The 22,765-nt window shown below is 41.5% G+C and overlaps 1 protein-coding gene across 1 annotated transcript in view; it reads right to left on the reverse strand.

Moving 5' to 3' along the window:
* Positions 1-19,872, reverse strand: part of LOC138599842 (receptor-type tyrosine-protein phosphatase zeta-like) — a 77,650-nt gene extending 57,778 nt beyond the window's left edge. The window contains exon 1 of the mRNA XM_069671597.1: positions 19,809-19,872. Within this exon, the coding sequence (XP_069527698.1) occupies positions 19,809-19,872 (64 nt within the window). The remainder of the gene's footprint in view (positions 1-19,808) is intronic.
* Positions 19,873-22,765: the final 2,893 nt, after the last annotated feature.

A 22,765-nucleotide genomic window follows, 5' to 3' on the forward strand; every position in this document is an offset into this window, starting at 1 on the left:
CAGATTTCTTATGTTTCCTAAACACTTTCAGTGACTCAGAAAGACGCGACCTGAACTTGTGTCGTTCAATCAAATTTAGATGTATGGGTTAATAAATACGGCTGGCTGCTCCACTGCAACTTGTGAAAGTATTTCATCACTGATATTAAAACTTTTGTAGCAGCACTAAATTCAAACCTTATATTGACTAGTTTTAAATAGATTGTTTCTTTAACAACATGCAGCAACAGCCTGAGATGGCAGTCTTTTTTTCAGATGGAACACAGCAGGAAGGATTCACTGATGCTCTGTGCTGTTAGTGTAGAGATAAGTGAGTCGCTCCCAGGCTGAACACTAATGAATAGCACCGTGTTGGATTACAAGACTCCTGGGGCTGATTTAGCCTGGATCTCTGCGATGAGGGAATCTTTCTTCGCCCGCATTTACACCATCACACACTCATTTTTAACAGTGGATGTGATTACTGTTGTCTTATTAAATAAAGCAGTGTGTTTCCCCAGGAAGAGAAAGCCTGTGTGTTCAACACGCAGCAGTGACAGGTTCTGTGAATTTAACAATCTATGAAGGTTTTAGTTGGAAGGCAAAAAAAAAGAGATCATTTTAGATTTATTTCTATCAATTTTCACCGACTTATGTTTGGCAGAAACAGTCCCAAAGCATGGAGTTGCTAAAACGCATTCAGCACAGCAAAAGCTACGGGGTAGATTGGATAAGGCACACAAAAACCTACATTTTGATAAAAGAAACAAAACAACTTGATGTTGATTAATAGACAGAAAAAGTGATTTCTAGTAGATGTTTAAATATTTTACTGGATTAGGGGTCTTCCTCTGAAGACTATGGATATTTGTACCAAATGTCATGACATGCCATTGAAATGGATTTTGAGACATTAAAAAATATAAAAAGTCATGATGAATTAACAGCAGGAGAAGGACTGTCAAGGATTCATCAAAAGATTCATCCTCTTGGGACAATAAATATCTGTACAAAAACTCTTGACAATCCATCTGATTGTTGTTGAGATATTTTAATAAGTGGTTATTAAACTGAAACATCAACATTCAATTAACCTTGACAATAAGACTAAAAATACCACCTTGTGGTTTTTTTGGGGGGCTTTTGCCTTTATTAGCTAGGATAGCTGAAGAGAGACAGAAAATATGGGGAGTAAAGAGGCGGTTGACATACACCAAATGACCGGCAGACCGGCAGTCAAACCTGCTATCAGTGCGACAGGGAGTAGCCTCTGTATATGGGGCGCCTGCTCTGCCAACTGAGCTAAACCTGCGCCCCTAACGTCAGCTTCTAAAATGGAACTTACCTGTCAGCAGGTATTTTGACAGGCATGTTTGTTGCTGTGCAGTGCCAATAACACATGGTACAGATGTGGATAACTGCAGACTCTTTCTATCAGCCTGCTGCTGTGTTGATCCCGTCACATCCCCTATATTTTTCCAATATCTGATATGCTGATATTTTCCGGCCTTTTTTGCCGATTGCCGATTTTGATACTGATACATTAGGCACATGTTTTTTTCCACCTAATTGCAGAGAACATCAAGTCCCCCTGTAGTGTAATTGATATCATGCCTACTCTTATTGTTGTGGCCAAAAACTGCCAGAAAGCAGACATCTTGAACCCTTCTTCACGCTTGACGGAGGAGGCGTTGTACAAAAGGTCTCGTGTCTGATCACTCACGTTTCTGAGCGCACCTGAATGCAGCATCCCCCCAAAACACGGCAGTGAGGGAGACATGCCCGGACTTGTTAACTGCACCTACTACGGAGACATCAGTGATCGCCGACGGACTATTTTTATCATGTGTGCGTCCATGAATCTGTAAGTTAGTTTTGCACTGACGTTCATGTTACACTCGGCTGTGGCTGCGAGTCTATTTTTCGACGTGTTTGATGTTGTTAAATCCGGTAAAATTATGAGAATGTGAGTTAACTGTTAGCCAGTTAAGAGTTGTTAAACTTCTATTCAGTGGCTCGAGTTTCTGTGTCTTTTTAGGCTTTATTTCTATATTGTTGATAACTTTGCGCAGGCAGTGCGGGCACACTCGTGCCAAGTTTATGTCGTAGCATTACATCAAGCTTTTTTAGGGAATCATCGAGCATTTAGGAACAATTAAAGCATTGTTTTATCGGCGTAAAATATCGGTAGAAAAATGACATATCCACCAATACCGATATGTCCTTTTCAAGCCATTACCTGCAGATACCGATAATGTGCCGTTAATATCGTGCATCCCTAATAGAAAGAATACATTCTTTCGATTAATTTATCATTACATGTTTTTCCAGAGAAGGTAGCAACACAATCATTAACTGGAGTGAAGATTGTTGATTTTTCTCATGACAGTAGACGAACAGGCACGTAAGGGACAGAGTGAGTACAAATCGTCTATTAATGGATGGAATGAAACTGGAATAAAGAACAAAATAACCCAGAATAAATATAATGAATTTCAGGTATGGTTGAGATTTTAACTTGTTGTTTTCAATGTCCAGTTACAGTTCCCTTGACCTTTGCCGACCAAAATCAATTCCTCCTCAAGTCCAAGTAGACGTTTGTGCCAAATCTAAAAAATTCCCCCAAGGAATTTCTGAGACATCGAGTTTACAAGAGTGGGACAGATGGACAACCCAGAAGCACAATGCCACAGCTCTCACTGGCACGAAGCTATAAAAACACATATACATCTTTTTTTTTTAATTGAATGATTAGAAATTTTCTCCCGAATAACAACAACATGGTATTTCTTCCTCCCAGTTAACTCCCTGCTAACACATAATGGGCAGCATTCCTACAGTGGAGGACAAATTAAACTAATTACTGTTTAATGTCTTTTGCTAAGTGAAAGCACTCCTGCCATAAGTGAGCTGTGATGAGCACACGACATCCATGTCACATAAAACGTGACACCTGTTGACCTCAGTGTCACACACACATCTACACACATACATCCGGACACATACCTCCAGGGGCCAGACGACAACTTATATAGCATTCAGCTGTGTTGAGTGTCAGCTGGTTAAATTAGTACGCTTGACTTCTCCTCTCGTTCACTGCTGCACTGTTTCTGTTGCCTCATCTTACTCAGTCAGCCTCTCTGATGTGCTGCATGTTAGATAAAGAGTATGCACGAGGTCATTAACAAGAAGGCAACACAAAGACGAAGCACAGAAAGAGAGAGGATCTATTACTTTTGTCTGGAGTCTGAACATTTTAACTAAGTGTTGATAGCACTGCAACATCATTTACCTAACCATTTAACACACCATTTAATTAAATACGAACTATTTAACAGCCTGGGGAGAAGAAAACGATTCATTCTGTGGGTAAGGAATGAGAACAGCAAGTTCTCTCCTCTTTTTATCTGTTAGTAACAAATCACAAATTTGTCCGAGCAATTTTTCAACCCTTTATGGTCGATTTGTGCCACTGATGCTGCCGCATTGGAGACATTGCCCGTCCATCTCCTCTTGTCCGGCAGAATAAAAGAAGCCTCACAGTGCAGCAGCAGCACAGGTTATGAGTTAATGAGATTGGGCTCCATATTAAATGGAGATTTTTGTCACTGAGTACTAAACAAACGCTGCATTGTGCCACGGGGGTACAACAGCATTAAAGCCGCAATATAAAACCCTATTAGACAAGCCTATCACTGGGATCTGTGCGTGTGCGCGTGTGTGTGTGTGCAATACAGTGTGTTGAACTCCAGTTGTTCTGAGGGACACAAGGGAGTCAGTTTTTGTGGGTGTGTGATCGCAAAGAGGTGACCGTGAGAATTTGGGGCCCTGTGTTGGAGGTGGTAATACGGCTGAACAGCTGGGGGGTTAAAAAACCCACACATGCACACACACACACGCACACACATGCACTGCACATACAGTGTCAGGTGACACCCCTCTATGTCCAGCCAGATGGGGTATCACGAATTCTTTAGCGGCTCCACAAAAGTCTAATAAAACCAAACTGCTGTTATTTAAAACTCTCCTTTCCAAACACACACACACACACACACACACACACACACACACACACACACAGTGCTGATGACCGATAAGAGATGCCGGTCAAGGCCTTACTTGACAAAAGGTACATTGGTTTATATCAGCGTTTTAAAATGGAGTTTAGTTACTTGCACTTTTTTCAGAGGCAGAGCCGGGGACAGCTACAGATGTAGCAATTACTCGACTGCATGGTGTATGACATTTATAAAGCTCGACTCATCCCTGATCCTTATTGTAACCAATTACACTCCAGTACGCCAGCGGGGGAAAAAAACAGCCCACAGTGCTCCTAATTCATAGAGAGCTGCAGTCAAAGGAATTTATAACATGTAGCAATGTAGATGAATAATACCCACAGTGACAGCATGAGTCAGAGAGAGATACAGGCACAGCTGCTTTGGGTTAAAAACAAGTCTTTTGGCTTCAGTTTGGAGGAGTAGCACGCCTAAAGTGCTGCATTTGAACTTTAACATTTTGTCCATAGTAAAAAAATGACACTGTGCAGATCGTGTCCAAACTGTTCGCAGGAGACGGGATTGTAAAAGAAGTTCAAGATGCAGTCTAATGTTCTTTATACAGAGCCACTCAGCTGTCTAATACCTACATTTTTATCACTTAATGTGCAATAACATTAATGCATTATTTAGACCTTATGAATTGAGGCTGCAAAAACAATCATAGTCATGGCAATTATTCTTTCACACTATTACAATATACCTGTATGTCAGGAAAAAGCTTAAGATCCTCATTTCTGAGTGTCAAGATCAAGAGAACTTAATCAATTATTAAAGTTCTGTCAATTCATTCCAAAATTGTCCTCAGTATTATCAAAGTTTTGGACACAACCTTTCGCTATAACAGCACTGAATGAGGAGTACTTAAGCTATCATATTTCGATTTAATGTGCAACTCTTCTCTGTATATGAGCATTCTGCAAAGAGCTAATGGTTGATCCATTCCTGCTCATGTTTGGTGTGATTAAAGAGACGGTTAGCTTACATTTTAGAGGGTTTTATATTCATTGATCTCAATTGACTCCTAACTGGTCTGTGCGGAACCAGTCCTTGGCAAACCGTTATTTTGTGTAAAGTTGGTCTGCACAATATATCGTTTAACAATTGCAATTGCGATGTGCGCATGAGGAATAGTTAAATCCCTGGGCTTGCGATAGTGAAGCAAAATTAATTGAAACACGTCAAGCTGCTACTTTATTGTTGCTCGGTGCAAAACGAAAACTCGCCAGCTTCTCATTTTCCATCACTAATCCACAGGAAGAGTCCGTCTGATTTCACATTAGTGCAGCTCTTTATCAGAGCACAGAATGAAGTGATAGCTGTGCTGTAGATTCTGTGAGTCACCTGCCTGTAAACTGTAAACATGTATGCGACGCTGCTGCTCTCACAGAGCATGTCGGCGGGATGATCAAGGCAGACGCTCCGTTCCGCGAGGTGGCTTATAACTCAGTGTATTCCCGTTATCAGTGGCACCTCAGGTTGTGTGTGCCGAAGTAGGATAGTAGTAAGATAGGAAATAGGATACTGTGAGCTTTCATTCAAAAAGTTACTGTCACGCTAATAAAACAAACATTTGAACACATTAGAAATGGTAGATGACACACAGCTTATTTTTTACAATCGCAGAACAAAAAGTTATCACAACGTCAGTGTTTTCCGATATCATGCAGCCCTAGTGTAAGGTTAGTTCAAACACAGCTAAAGTTAGGTGACCAACTCATAACAGTCCCCTAATAATGACGGAGCTGCCGGCATGAAGCAGTTTGATGTTGCGCAATTGTGTTTTTACGCTAAAGGTAGTAGGCTTATTAACGGGGTAACCTCATGGCATACAAATATGACTTCCATAATTCTGAAGCAGTGCAACTACATCCTCAGTGCAGCCTTTTTTCCCAGTTAATTGCCACACTAAACTCCTATAACTTATCAGCGCTTATCACGTCTCTTTTTTCATCTGTGATGCAAAAGATTATATAATCCTAGTGCACCACGGAGCGTCTCTCCTGCTGGGCTGCTGACAGCGCTGTCAACCGAAAAGGCGTAGAGTGGACGGTAGGACAACAGATTGCAACATAACATAATGCTTCCTCCTTATGCACACCTCATACTTTCACAGTATTTGTTGACTTAAAAGAAAGACATCTCCATTTCTTTCGCCTTGACTTGGATGTTGTTAAGCCAGTAAACCTGCAGCTCTTTCTCAGCGAGGTTCTTCACTGTTACACCTGCTTTTTATTGGAGCTGTCAGATTACAAACTGATCCACCAGGTTTGGGTTATAAAGCCAGGTGTTAGGGGGATAAATAAGTTTCCTCCACATGTTGTCCTGCAGTCGAGATATTTTTGATGAGCTGTGTGAGTCACAGCGACCCCGCAGGGGACTGACCTCAAATCTTTGCCTCGGGCTGAGGACACATCCGATCAAAAAGCCATGAATATATGACCTGCATTTACACATGACAGACAGACTCACACACACACATGCAGGGATTTAGACGTGGACATACACAGATCCATGTCTCTGACAAATTATGTGAAAACACAAGCATCAGAGAAGATACATTAAACCATGATGTATATAGTTAGGAGTGTGTGGTGTGAGAAGGCATGTAGGACACACATAAAGAAGGCCAAAGCACAGGGGACTAAAGGAGGCCAGCCAACTGGAGGATGCATGTGTGTGTCTTTATGTGTGTGTGTTTAATGGTACAACCCAAATGCTAACCCCCCATGTGTGCAAGCAGGCAGCGAGTTTATCCACTGAGCATGTATGATTGCACGTGTCCACCTCAGCTGTGAGAGAACTGTGTGTGTGCGCGAGTGTGTATGTGTGTGTGTGTGTTCACTAATCTGCCTGCCTAGTTAGAGCAGTGAGACGCACTATTTCCATCTGCTCATCAGAGAAATACTGTGTGTATGTGTGTGTACGTATGTGATTAGTAATCCTGTAGCATTTGAGCGGAGCAGAGCTAAAACTAGTACAGCAGCTTCTGGTGGGAAAAAAAAAAAGCTCAAAGACTTTCTGGTATCTAAAAGCATTGATCGCTCTTTAACGAGGAGAGCAGAGGCTGAAGTCCGCTGCGGTTTTAATCAGCAGAAGAAGAAAAAAGGACACAAAGAAGACGGTAAAACATAAGGACAACTGGCTTCAAAGGGGTTTAAAGACATTATTTTTGAGTAGGATTTTCTGCCCAAGCTTTGTTTAATACCAAGTTTAGAGCTAAAACACTAAGAGAGGAAAAGCAGTTTATAGTCCGTCCGATTAATCTGCTAAGTTTAGATCTTAAACTTAAAAATTAATGCTTATCAACAAGTGCCGAAGCTGCGCATGATGTCGACATGTTTTCTATCAGCATTCAGCCTGAATCAGCAGAGTTTCCATGACAACAGTTCACAGCGTCATGACAACGGAAGAGCCCCCCGATGGCGTGTGGAACACCCTGACTTCCTGTCGGCTTCCTGCTCCGACTCTCTCTGTCGCCTTGGATACGAAGCCATCCCCTCTCCTCTCTATCTTTCATCGCAGGGTCACGCCCCCAATTCCTCACTTGTCTGGCAGACTTCACACACACGCACACACACAGGGGATATAACACAATGACACATATAGTATGTACTCTGGTAAACATAACCCTTACACAAATAAAAGCCTGCATGTGTATTTATAAACCAACACATGGGCATTAGAGGGCTGTATCAGAGTGTGCATGTGTATATATTTAGTTATATATATGTGTGTGTGTGCATCCGGTGGGGAGACTATTCTAAGCGCCCACCCAGAGTTTTCTATAGAAATGTGTGTGTGTGACTAAAGGGGGTGGTCTGCTGGTGGGGGTGGGGGGTTAATCAACTTTAAACCCATCGATTGGTCACAGCAGCAGCCCCCTGATGAACTTTCTCACTGGGAGAAAAAAATAAGTTCTGCAGAGATGCAGCTCACTCGCCTCTTAACTCCACGCCTGACTAATCAATAGACGAGCCTTGATTAACTTTCATCAAACCAATTGGTTTTGGTTCCCAACTTAACTTCATCGCTGCCTAAAATAACAAACCTCAGAGCCCATCAGATAAAAGGCCTCTAACAAAATGTCAACTATTTCTAGAGAAAGCAAAAAGAGTTTCACTCGTGATTTCTGTCTTTGTTTTTCTCTTTGAACTCAGCGATTCTCTGAAAGATAAAAAGGGAAATCTGTCTGCACTTTAACAAAAGAATCTTCTGATACTGACTTTGCATCTCCCTCTCCAACTTTAACTCAATGTTCTTCAAAGCGGGTTCTCTCATACAACAAAGGTTGAAGGAAAGAAAGACTCTTTCATTTGAAATGCTCCGTTCACTGTCTCACTTGGTGTTACATCACCTTGTTGATTTTGTTTAAAACACAAATTGGAGTTAAAACAAGTTAAGGCATCCACTCTCCACTATTGGAAGAACTGAAAATGTCTCTCTCTGTCAGAATAATTTTAGTTGGACATTTGGAACCTGGAAAACGCTTAAGTTAGATATGGTCACAGTCCCGTTTCAGGGGATTTTATTGGGTACCAAGGTCTTACAGATCATACTGTATCCTTGGCTGTCACAGTGTGCCACCACAGTGAAGTTGTCTTGTATGGTTACAAATGATGCACTATAGCTTGGCGGTTTTAAAGGAGTAATTCCCAGTGGTTGGAACTTTGCTGGTCAACTCAGCATTTTTCACCTTCAGCTTGCACCGTACTTTATCTCGCTTTAACGACAACATAACCAGGCTTGGTGGAAACTGTCACTGGTAGAGGATTGCGAGTACATTTCCCATCAGCACTATTATGCAATAGCAAAACTCGATTGTGCAGGAGCAGAGTGCTTTCACTGATGAGCCTCAGTCAGGCAATGGTCTAGATAGAAATCCCCAAGTTGAGATACCAAGTTGCTGCATGTCAACGCCCACTCTCTTCTCCCAATATTTCCTGTCTCTCAAAAAAGGCTAAATGGTTCCAAAAAATCTTATCTTATAACCAGATAAATTAACGGCTGTGCAAAATTTACAAACAAGTTTAGGAGTTTGGATTGTATTTTTCTAATCCATGGAGGTCCTGTGTCTTTTAACCCATCCATGGTCCTTAACGGCCTCTGCAAGCGTAATAAACAGTTGGTCTTTTCACTTTGTCTCCGGACTTCCCAAATGCTGGATGGCCGTCGTATATTGCCGAAGGGTTTACAATTTGAGTTAGTTGAAAGCCCTGTGTGTCTCAAGCACCAATACATGCTTCCAAAATACCTACATTGGATATGTAGAGCGCTATATGTTTAGTAGTGGGTTGCACAGTGGTGCAGTGGTTAGCACTGTCACCTCTCAGTGAGAAGGCTCCTAGTTCGAATCCTAATTGGGCCAAAGTGGGCCTTTCTGTGTGGACTTTGCATGTTCTCTCTGTGCATGCGTGGTATCTACAGTGGTCCCTCCCTTCCTCCCACAGTCCAAAGACATGCTCGTTAGGTTCATCGGTGACTCTAAAATTGCCCGTAGGCGTGAACGTAAGAGTGAAAGGTTGTCTGTGTCTATGTGTCAGCCCTGTGATTGATTGGAGACCTGTCCAGGGTTTACCTCGCCTCTTGCCCAATGACAGCTGGGAGCAGTTAGAGCACCCCTGGGACCCTGAACAGGATAAGATGATGGATAGGTAGGCATAAGTAGGAACAGTAAAAGGGAACATCCTGAATCTAGGTTTAGATCAAAAGTCTGTTACCTTACCACATCTCTTACGTTAAACAAATCCCTTGTGATGAATTTCTGTAAAACCTGAAGTATGTGTGTGTCTGCACGTGTTTTCATGTGTGCATGTAAAGTCTCATATGCCCATCAGCTGGCCGGCCCGCTGGTAGCCAGGTTCTTTCCCTCTCCGGTAGCCTCAGTCCTTGGTGCCAGCCTTTCTAAAAAAAACAACAGCAGCTTTTGTATGTGGGCACCAACAGGGACAGACGGCTATTGTCAGCGGATGTAACTTCAGACAGACCTCCTCAACTGGAGAAACCGCAGAGAGAGCATTGGCATTTTGTGGTCTCAGAGACTAAGTTTCATTCTTCCTCTCCTTTTCACCTTTTGTCCTGTGGGATCCTGCAATCCTGCTCCTCCACCACAAGCTACTCTGTGCCTCGCTACTTCCTCAAGTCTTAAATGTTGAATCTATATCTAAGACCAGATATACTGTATGACCTTTGCTCATTCTCACTCTAAGGCAGCAGTTCCTAAGGTGCACACAAGTTGTTTACTACAAATACCTCGGCATATGGCTTCATAACAAAAAATGCTTGTCATTTGCATGTTTCTTCAAAAAGACTGGAAGCGTGGCGTGTGTGTGACGGCTGCGTGACGTGTACATTTTCATTTGAAATGCATGAAAACAGATGAGAGTCTTCACAATGCAGGAGCGACACACGCGTAACTCACGCGCCAAAAATGTAGAGAATAGGAGTCGCGCGCTGTTCTCGGTCAAAATACTCTCAGTGAAAATGATTGTGATGAGTCCTATTGATCTCTGACAGAATTATTAACATCTCTTCCTGCAGTAAAAGTCGCAGGCATGGAGAGTAAAGTAGGTCCACACGTAGGTCAACACTTCCGGTATGCTTTTTCAAAGTAAAAGCCCGATCTGGAATTCTGACTCCCCTCATTTGAACACAATGCTTTTATTTTGAAGTGTTTCACAGGCCGTTGTTGTTGTTATATGTTTTACTTTATTTGGCTCTGAAAGTACCGTCAGTCAGTCACATACAGACCCATATGTAGGGTTGACCCTAGCGGTCAGCCAAAAATACACATTCTTATTTATTGCAAAGACATTGCTTGATTTTAAACCAGAAACTGTGGCATAGATGTACCAATCAGATTCTTTTAAATGTCCCCAAGGTGCACTTAGAGCTTAGCTGTTCTCCTTTAGCGCACACTGGCAATGATTGGCACTGAATGAGCTGCTAAGTACCAGAAGAAGTCCCTACTTTGAATAGAGGTCTTTTACAAACTGCCCTGAAGGAAACATGTTGCTGCTTTACATAATCCTAATGTGTTATGGATATCACCGCTGTTCTTCTACTCCTGTGTGTTGCTTTTTGCATTATATGCGTTTCAACATGTGGGTTTTTTTCCAATAGGAAACAGTTGTGTTGCTGTGTATCAGGACTCCTTGGAAGGAGAGATCTTGTATCTCCACCTGACCTTCCTTGCTAAATAAATGACACATAAATTGATAAATAGACAAAGAATTCATTCTCGAAGATTCTTCTGCAAACTCTTTCCCTTAATTATTTTTTACATTTTACAGAATAACAGTGAAAGATGCGAAAGACAAGTCATTATTTTACACTCATTACCAGAACATTTGACTACTTTGCTCTCAGGAAATACTGGAGGTCATGATGGCTTCTTGTTGAGGTCATTATTCTAGGACGTGAAGTACAACAAGGACACTAGCAGACTCTAAGCAAGGTCTGATTGACTTCATATCAAAACCTACTGATAATGTCTGACTAACATCTGACTTGCGTAGGTAAATAATAAGGAAGATTTGAAATTGTCTAACAGGCTTTCTTTTTCATTTACACAACAACTTCTGTCACCTACAACTAAATAAGTGCAACACTATGAATGCCTTACAGGAGACACGCTCAGAAAATGTACCTCTTAACCACATATTTAAACCTTTCCCACATTTCTAGGAGGGTATAACCTCAGCCTTCTACAGCTGGTGTAAAATACTGCTGGTGTAAAGAGATACTTTTAATGAAGTTTCAAATACTAACCTCCTACATAGGCTTGAAAAGTTACAATGTTTTTAACTAGCTCCTTTATGGAAGACAGCAGCTGTCTTATAAAACTAAATCTTCGGCCTATAACGACAAACTCCTGTACCTTCCTGGAGGTAGGTGTGGGCGTGTGAGTTTGTTGTTTGTTGCGTAACCGTTTTGAAACAATCAGAAAATAATGTCTTATTTCTCTTTCGCTGCTTTGTTTACATTAACGGCGCTCGCTCTCTTCACTTCCTGTCTATGTGGCTCGACCACAGCTGCTCTCTCTCTCTTTTGCTCACAGCAGCTTTGGGTTGAAAATCTGACTGTAGAGCTGTTGATTCGGTTATATGTAATGTAAAAATAATGGCGATCGTATTGTTTTAAAACATGTGATATTAAAAAGTATCAAAGTATAAAACATTTTGACAAACCTAATTTCCAGTTACAAGAGAATCCAACTTAGTCAATCGTGTGTGGCATCGTCCAATCTCCACTGTAGTTATCTAACATCATAGCTAAATACACTAATGGACTGTAAATGGACTAGTGCGTGTATATAGCACCAAGGGGTAGACGGTTGCTCAGTCTGTGCTATGCCACCGGGAGCAATTTAGAGTTCAATGTCTTGCCCAAGGACATTTCAACATGTCACTGTAGCAGTCAGGGATCAAACCACCAACCTTCCGATTGAGAGACAACCGACTCTACCACTGAGCCACAGGTGCCTTATAAAAAAAAAAACAGAAGCTCCATCAGAATACACTCTGTTGAGAAGTGGACTATACTAGGGAAGCTTGTTCAGAAGTTTTCATGCTTTTATTTTGCCACAGGACTCTCAGTCATCAGTTGAAATCTGTTTTTTGTTGCTTTAAAATGTCTCGGCTCAAATCAGGCTAAGAGTAAAAAAAATGAAAGAAGGCAAAAGGACATTTTTCCTCAAAGAACTGCTCCAACCACAAACCCTTTCACACAAATTAATTTGTGCAAACTTCTACTAGAGAAAACTTACAGTCCATGTAATAAACTCTTAAGTATTTGCTCTACATTTGTGTCTGCTCTGGCGAGTCTTGGCCTGTGTAATACGAGACAGAAATCCACTGTTGGATTCCACTTTCACCTTTGAGACTTTGTGCTTCTACAAATCAGTGCCGACAAGAGCAACCCCGGTAACTACTAAAAAAACTTTTGAGCGACATAAGTGTTTCACCGAGCTGAGTTCGCTGTCCAGGCTGCTCAGCATCAAAGGCATTCAGCGGTCCTCATGGCACAGACCAGCTTTAAAATAACTGTGACCGTGCGCTGCCACAGTGAGAGCAGACTGCAGCTAAGTGGATTAAAGAATAAGAGCACTTATGAATAAAATGCTTTAGATAGGAAGGCCAGACGAAAAAAACCAGAAGGGAGAGGACGAAACAGAGGGAGGGAAGACAAAATATCACAGAGGAAAGCAGGCAATCAATTATTCAATGTAACATCTGTGGTTTTTTTAGCAAAGCCAACACGGTGGTGATGATATCAGTGCAACCCACTTCTCATCACAATGAGATTCATCATAGTAGTAGTACTCAAAGAAGGACGGAGAACTCATATCTGCAAGATCACAAAGCAATTTGCTCTATTATAAGGATTTGGCAATCTGTGTTAGGAAATTACATATTATTGTCATGTCATTTTAAGATGCCAGTTTTCTCTACAATAACACAAGTTTCTAAACTTTTCTGCCAAAAAAAAGGACAAATCAGATTTAATTTTTTCTTGATAAAAACCAGACAGTTAAGCAGGCTTTGGAAAATCTCTCTAACAAGATTTATTTCCCTCAGTAAAGATTTCCATTTGGCTGGTTTACAAAGCTTGACTCCATCAGGGTGGGTGTATGCGTGTGTGCACATTTGTATGTTAGTGCACACATAATCTCATCTTAAGCATGGAGTTAAAGCTAGAAAGAGGGGGGACACACAAATAAAGTACCATCTATAGCCACAGACAAAAGAGAGACAACAACAATCAGTGTCATATAAGCTGTGTCCCAATTCGGCTGCTGCATCCTTCGAAGGACGGCTTTCAAGGCAGACTTTTGGTTTCAACTCAATCAAATAGCTAACGATACAAATGTTAAAAAACAAACAAAAAGGCATTGAAACTTAAAATTATAGGTTAAGTTATGTGATGGTAGTTGTTAGCTAGTTAGCCAGCTAGCTACCTGTTGCGAGGCGTCAGGAGTGGTGTTTGGTGACGCAAGGGTAAGGGCAGGAACAGCTGGTGACGCATACAGGAAACCCTCCGTAGACCAGACTCATTTCAGTTTAGCTGTAGCGACCTGCACAGGCTACGAATAATTCATCCTTTGAGGGATGCAACCTCTGAATTGAGACACAGTTTAGCTTAATGCAGAAGTGATACTAAAATTGTCATAATAGAGGGTCTATCCGGATGTTAATCAGTTCAGAATTGATCAACCTCACTAAAATGTTGCCAGTAATTCAGTTAGTGATAATGAGCAAGACCCTTAATGTGCAACATTTTTCCGAGTTTTCGATTACTAATGCTGTGTCATGGCATCTCAAATACCCTTTTTCCACCGAAATTAGCATGTTGACGCGGGTTTTTCAGACCCAGGAAGACCCGCTAATAAATGCTGATTGTCTCTTTTCTGCTGCGTCGCCGTCTGATGACGCAAACACGTCCAAAGCAGGGTTAGTAAACAGTGAAGATGTTACGGTGGTTAGGTCTTTACTGTATCTAGTACTCATTCAGTCTGTGTATGAAAAAAATAGCAAAATAACATATTAGATAAGATAGAACTTTATTAATACCGAAGGAAATTATAGTGCCAGATAGCTCCAAAAATACAGTACAAACAAGAGAAATACAAAAAACTCAAATATGAGTGAAAATATAGTGTATGGGTTAATGCAAAAGAGACAGTGCCTAAAAGAAAAACAATATTACAATACTCAATAAAAGACAAGACGACAAGGAGCGACTCTAGCAGGCTGCCGATGTGGAGCACAATGTGGGGCACAATGTGGGGCAGTGGTTAAAGCGTAGGCCCCATGTTGAGAGGCAAAGCCTTCAACGCAGCAGCCCCGGGTTCGACTCCGACCCTCAGCCCTTTGCGTCATGTCATGTCACACTCTCTCTTCCCATATTTCCGATTCTATCCACTATCTTATCAATAAAAGTGAAAGGCCAAAAAAATCTCAATGTTGAACCCTTGGCTTACTGCCTGATATGTTTGAGCCTGCATTTGCATCCTCCAGGTCATGCACTACCCAAACAACACAAGGACCCACCAATGAATGGCGCTTAAATCAGTTTCTTTGTCAATGTCTTTGAACTCACCGTCTCTTATTACATTAAAGTTGACATTTACTGGACCCACCATTCTGGATGCTTATAAATAACCCATAAACCTGGACAGGATCATTTGAAGTCTAAGCTGCGTAGTCTGCAACTTTTTGCCTCGTCCTCACAAACACTGTAACAATAAGTCAGTTTGTTAACAGGTTTAAAGGGCAGCATCACTTCTGTTTCATCCCTCCATGTATTTACTTATTATCTGACTCTCCATCAGCGTTCTCTGCTTTGTACGAATTATTAATGCATTACACACTCAGTACGCTATGTGTGCCTGAATGTGTGCCAGTATTTAGTAGGCTATTACTATGACACCATCAGGCATCCTATTATGCTGCCGGATGAAACCCCTCTGGTTCTCATGCTCTGCGTACACTTGGTGGCCAGATGGTATCTCACAAGGAGAACATATGATCACTGGACCCACATCAACCAAAACACATTAAGTATGACATAGTGTGTGGTGGTATGTCGGACAGATTCTTTACAGGCAGTATATAGGGGACATCTGCTATTTTCTGTATTTAATGCTGGGATTTTTCTTTCATCACTAGAGGGGTTTTTTTATGCATCGTAGGTTTTCAAAAGCTTCTACCTCACCGTCAGTGATGAGTAATAGCATTTAATGTGTGGGTGTTCAAATCTTTTAGTTTGTATGCACATGTATGCATACACAGATTAATACAGGTCGTCTTGTCCTCAATCCCTCCCTCTCTCTCTCAATCACACACAGTCAAGTAAACACTCAATGAATATGCCAAACCTCCAATATAGATCCTATTGATCTGCTGAGTGGTGAATGGCATGCAGGCTGCATGAACCACCGGTCTACATCCAACAAATGACAATGCTTTGAGCGTTCATAACATTGTTGCTCCAACACAAAATATAAGTATTACTCATCTAGTACATCAACTAAAAAGCATTTTTCATTCTTTCATACATATCAACTGAATCCAAATGTCCACCCTCTGGACGCTAACTGAGCACTCATGGACTACAGTTATAAGTGACATGTTCACTATGATTACATCAAGTCTGAGAGGGGTTGCAAGACTGCGTGGCTAACAAAGAGACATAAAGACTACAATAATAAAATGCATTTCGTTTTCTTCTATATTTGATACATGTACATGTTTCTGTATAATGATAAGGATGAATATTACTGACCCACATAATTGAAGATATTTTTTAATACACTTACTCACGGTGTTAATTAAAAGTTTTCTTTTTCAAGGTTTTAAGGGCGTTGATGTTAGAAAAACGGGAGTCTGTACATGGGGTTTTATTTTGAAATGACCGGATGCTCTATGCTGTTTTCGTGTCTGACTTCCTGTTTGGAACGATCTGCTGTGTCTGTTTGACGCGTGCTTGAAGCGGCTTCCGTCAACAATAGACTCGGCGCCTATCTTTAGCGGTGCAGAGCGGAGAGACGCTTTTTTCACTACAGCGTGTACCCCAGACGGTAAAACATCATCGACATGAGTGAACACAGTATGAGCGGTGGAAACGCGAGTTTATTATCACTACTAAGTTTGTTTCCTTATTTGTTGAAATGAAATCCGTGCGACAGGCTAGTTGTTGTTGTAGCGGCTAAACTAGCATGTCGCGAGACTGCACACGGGCTCGGCTGCACCTCTCAGAGACCCTGGGATGTACGGATAGTAAGTTTACTGCGTCCCTTTAGATTTGAGCACCAGAGATTCAGGACGTGTACCTAGCAACATTACTGGGTCTATATTTAAAAATAAAAAAGCAGTGATGACGGTCACTGGGTCCACCCCAGTATTGCAGTCATGCGGTTACCGTCACAGCCCTACTTTAGACCCCTTTGGGACCAGGCAAAATGTCCGTTGGGACAACCCTCAGCACTCGCAGTCTTTCCAGGAACACGCCAGCAAGTCTGAGAGTCTGCAAGACCGGTGTAGTACGGACATTGAGAATTATCTGTTATGAGTAACTACAAGAAATGGCAAGAAATTCTGGGTAGAAGGAGTCAAATGCATCTTTTCATGTTTGGAAAGAGAAGAGCTAGGACGGGAAGAGCACAGATACAACCATCATGCTGAGCTGAATCAGATTAGATTTACATTTCTAACCAGCAGGATCACAGGATGCTAAAACTCAAAGTTGAATCAGAGATGATTCTAACGTTTATATCTACATGTATTTATCCTTGTCCTGCTGAACTGCACATATGGAACCACAGGCAGAAGGTGTGATAACCACTGAGAGGTCAGATGTACAGATGCAGCCATGTTGAAACGCATATGGCACTGTGACGGACCCCAGCTAGAAGATTGTGTTTACTGGCAGATCTGTTTGGACAAACAAGGCCAAAATGAGAGCACCCTCGACACCACAGCCACTTGTATGTGTGTGTTTGTATGGAACAGTGTGAGCGAGAGGCTGAGGAAGAAAACGTGTTTGCGCGTGATTCTGAGTGTTGTCCAGGCATATTGTGGGACAGATGGCGGGAGGATGCTCTATTTCCCTAAAGGATACAATATTTCTATGTGTCTGAACAGCATCTTTAACACAAACATTATAAAGGAAATGTACCAGCTTGCATCAGATGGCTGCTTCAAATCACAAACATCTGCTGAAAGTGACTCAACTTCAGCAACTTTAGAGCAAAGCCAGAGCTTCGACTGTGCAAAGGGAGTTTGTCAAAGGAGCATCAAATCTACCAGAAATGGTCTCTGCTAGTTGTACCCAAACTGGGATCCAGAGACGAATAGATTTGAAGGATCTTCAGTAAATTAAGAACAGCTTCTCCTCTGATAAGAGCAGCTGGAGGACAGAGTAGAAGGCCGGTGACGTTAATGTGATCTTAATTTGATGTAACGAGAGAAGTAGCAATTAGAAACACGCAAGCAAAAGTGAGGGAAGGATTAAGCAATGACAGATCTCACTTAATCAACCTATTACCAATCGTTTGTTTCATATAAAATGTCTCAAACTGGATCCCACAAAATCTCATTAAAATGTTTGTGTTCTGTTTGTGTTCTGATCTCACTTCCCGAATTAAATGTCACAAGATTCATGTCCTGCACTTTCCCAGAAAAAAACAAAGGATGGAATAAAGACAATTAGATTTCTTAAAGGTTAAATAACAAGCGTGACTAAAAATGGGTGAATGTGGAACACAGGGGGTTCTTCAGAGGGGTAATGTCATTTGAGCTGGAGTGATGGGGGCTTTGTCCTTCTGTCTGTACAAACATTGCCAAAGTCACTATTTAAGAGTAATGAAAAAATCTGTTTGCAATATGTTCCCTATTATTCTCAACATAAAAACATATTTGAAGAGGATTTGAACACTTTGGATGAGGATACACATTTTACAGCTGAAAAATCTACTCAGTGCCCTCTGGTGGACAAATTATGCAATTATGTAATGTTTTAAAACTACCTCAGACATGTCTTTTGCATTTCTAGGCTGCAATATACTGTTATTCTTATGCAACATTTCCACCAGGATACCTGCAATGAGACAATACTGGCAGATATATCCACCCTGCTGGCTTACTGCTCATGCTCTGCCCTGCTTTGACTGTATGTCACTGTGACAATGGCATACAGAGATGTTAGTAACTTTTATCATGAGCATGAAATGTGGCCAAATAGGAATAAAGAAATTATAATATGTATGTAAAAGCGATTTAATCACTACAATAAAACTTTTTCAACAGAAACTAAATGCTCACAGAGGATCAAATAAAGCTGTAGTTTTTAACTCAACCTTTTGACCTCAAATTCTACATCTCAAAACACTGACATTCTAACTAAATGTAGGGTTAAAACATCACATTGATGATTGTTGTTGGGAGTTTATCATTTAATAAGATGACTTAAAGAAAGTGCTCTGCTACCAGTTTTGATGTAACGTTTGATGATAATTCATCTTTTCCTTCTTTGTTACTCTTTGGAAATGAAGACAGTGTTTGTAATGTTTTGTTTTCAATCTTACTTCAGCACCTGTTACTGAAAACAGCACCAAGAGCTCACTCCGATGTCTTTAGGATCTATGCTGCCACAGTGGACCTAACTCACAAGGAGAGCTTTGACTATTCTAAGATGGATCCTCAGCTAATCTGCAAACCATATACACTAAACCTAAATATATTTAGTATAGGAATAATAAACCAGTCCCTCGTGCAGACTGACACTGAAAGTGGCATCTATCATGTTTCTATCAAATAAGTTCACGAGACGCTGTGGGAGCAATTTGAGCCACTTCGTCTAATCCGGTGTCCCCGAGAGACAACAGCAAACACAGAGCGTCGACACGCAACACAATTTCATTCATACTTCAACATGTGTTTGGGAAATCGGATCAACATGTTCAAAGCATGACAGGAAAATCCCTCCATGCACTGCAGAAGGTTCACTTGAAACTGGATTCGGACATTTAGCGGCAGGCTACCGTGGGAACACATGTCCACGTAGGAGATGCATGTTGACAGAAATACAATGCACATGTTAAATTCATGCATCTTTGCTGATTTAGGAACACAGATCGAAGTGTGCAGGATTGTTGAATCCCCGAGGGTATGAACACACGCACCGCTCAATTTCTGACAGCGTCCACATCATCACATGTCAGCCACCACAGTCTGTTAAATCAGGATATTTCTCTCCTTGCCAGTTTCTTACCTATTTGGCTGAACAGGAGCAGCTGAGAGACGAAAATATCGGTCCTGGGGACTGCCGTCTCCATGGTCTCGGCGAGAGAAGCGAACGTAAAGCGGCAGAATGAGGGTTTATAAGGAGCGGACGGCGGGTCGGGTGCGTAAAGATGCGCTACCAGGTCATCGTTCCTCCTCTGCTGCCTGTGTGTGTGTGCGGCAGCAGCGCTGAATGCACGGATCGGTTTGGCTCGGCTCGGAGTGGTTCGGCTGGATTTGGCTCGCTGGCTGGTTGGCTGGTTGATATCCGACGCGCACTGGCGTTTAACGCAGTAGGAGACGGGCTGAGCGCGCGCGCCGCCCACTGCCCTTAATGGAAATCTGTGTATCACTCCTGTAATATTCTGATGATATTACCACTGGGACACGGTGTGTGTCTGCGGCACGCAGCTACCATTTACAGGCTTTTATCTCCTCGGCAGCAGTATGGGATTCCTATATTCCCATAATAATTTAGTGAACTCTAAGTATCCAGGCTTGGTCTTTCTGTGACCTTATTATCTCCTACAGTGTTAATGTAATGACATAGGCCTGAAATATACTATATAAACTACTGAAAATGCAATTTCCATCACTGTTATGTGCTCCAGAGTTAGTAGTATTGACCTTTCCTCATGATCATGCAGCTAAAGAAAGGACAGGCTAGTTTTAGTAACTCTAAGTAAGATAAACAGACAAGTGCTTGATAAATAACATGGAGTCCCTATAGGTACAGTAAGTAAGACAGCAGTGGCATTATAGCAATAAACCAAAAACAGTCTGACTACTTTAAAGCTCCTGTGAGGAACTTTCGGTTTGTGTTGATTTTGGCGCCCCCTTGGGACAAAGCCGTACCTCTTATCTCTTTGCTGATTTTGGCCTGTACATGCTTAAGTTGTGGTTTTTAACAAAGAATCTCATCCTGCTTTCTTTAACAGTCATATCTATGACTCGCGTCAAATTTTTACCCTGGAAAATGTAAAAGGCAGCGTGCATTTAAAGGATAACTTTGTTATTTTAAACCTGGGCCCTATTTTTTTTTTTTTTTTTACAAATTTGTGTGTTGAAATGAGTCATAGAAACAAAAACCTTTGGAATCGGTCCAGTAGATAGCCTCCGCCACCATGGCTGCAACATAATCTATCAATGGGGCAACTGCGCCTGATCAAAGTACGTCCACTAAAAGTGTTTGTTTTTGCCACTGACAGGCTCAGATTGTTACTCCAGGGGTCCGTTTCAGAAAGCGGGTTTAGTGAAAACCCAGAGTTTGTTTACCCTGAAATGAGGGAAACCTCGGGTTTGCCGTTTCAGAAAGAGAGGTAACTTTAACTCTGAGTTGGTTACTATGGTAACAGAGTCTGTGAACCTAACCTGGTCGCGAGCAGGTTTTCTTCAGGAAACTCAGAGTTTCGCTCCGTCTCCTCCCTCTAGAATATAAAACCCTCATTCAACTTCCTCATTCATTCAGCCCATCTCACGCGTGTGTTTGAGCGGTTACCGAATTAAAAGAAGAAACGTTGCATCTCTGTGCTGCTCTGATCCCTTTGCAAAAGTCTTTTATAGTTATGATAAAAATAATCAAAAGACAAATCTGTGTCAAAGTCATCATTTTTAGATTTTCCACCATCACTGCCGAGAGCACTCAAATAAGACGCCGTAAATCATTGGATTTTTTTTTTTTTAAACTAACACAATTCAGTTTAATCAACATGAATTATAATGTATGTGAAGTCAGCATCATGTTAGGGATAAAGCTAATGCACATTAAAACAGCCACTGAATGATATTTCATTAGTTTAATATTTAAAATCTGATTGAAGTGAGGTTCAGCCATGAGCCTGTTCTGCCTGAGCCGCACCTTTGAATGATGTTCTGGTATTTTATTTTTAACAGCTTCCATGTATGTTTTTTTCTCCCGCTGGATTGCGCCTAAATTAATATAAATTTTAGCTTCCGGTCGTGATTAAGTATTAAATAAATAGACCAGTTCAAACTTGCAGATTTACTCGAGCAGCAGTTTCTTCCCACGCCGCTTCTCTCTCTTTTGCAGCTGCAGCCGTGTTACTTTATTTTTCTAAAAACATGCTCGTATTCACTGAACGTCCGCGTGAGGATTTCGAGCTCCACTGGTGTGACATAGGAGGACCTCTTTTTGTGTACCGTTGCCATGGTGAATCGTGGTGTCGGGGCTCCATTAATGCTGGCTTTTTATAGTCAGCGTGCACGCACTTAACTCCGGCTGAACCTACTCAGAGTTGATTGAACTAACTCTGATCAGCTGTCCTGGAACCGAAAACTCAGAGTTTAGGGTTAGACTCAGAGTTTGTTGAACCTGCTTTTTGAAACGGACCCCAGGTGTCTGTCAAACATTACATCCCTACAAAGATCATCGTTTTTTTAAAGAGTAAGATTCTTTTTGTGTAACCAGAAACAGAAGTCTCGCTCTGAAATCCTGCAGCTGGTGAGATGTTACTTGAACAGGACGGTGGAAATGTGAGTTAGAGTTGGAGAGAGATTTGTTTATGTAGAGGACTGCCAGTCGGAATATATTTCAAAAGCCATGGCTGAATATTTACCTGATTTCGACGATGAAGATGAGGCATTTGAATTCGATGGCCATCCTTATTTATTTGACCCAAAGCATACAGTCGAAGAGCTCATAGAAATTGAAGAGAGAATGAGGAGAGAGAGAGAGGGGCAACTGGCAGAGGCCATCAACTGGACTGATTCCAAAAGTTTTTGTTCCTATGAGTCATTTCGACCCCCAAATTTGAAAAAAAATAGGGCCCAGGTTTAAAAATACCAAAGTTATCCTTTAATCATGTCGTCTGACACCTACCCCCCGCCGGCGGTTCTAGACATTAAAAATATCTACATAGATATAATCAATTTTGTCGCTGATGGTCTGGTTTGCTTTTGTAGCTCATATAATCAGAATTAATTTCA

The sequence above is a fragment of the Semicossyphus pulcher genome, unplaced genomic scaffold (genome assembly GCF_022749685.1).
Source record: "Semicossyphus pulcher isolate SPU_LCO1_2020_fin unplaced genomic scaffold, fSemPul1.0.p SCAF_20, whole genome shotgun sequence".
Classification (NCBI taxonomy): Eukaryota; Metazoa; Chordata; class Actinopteri; order Labriformes; family Labridae; genus Semicossyphus; species Semicossyphus pulcher.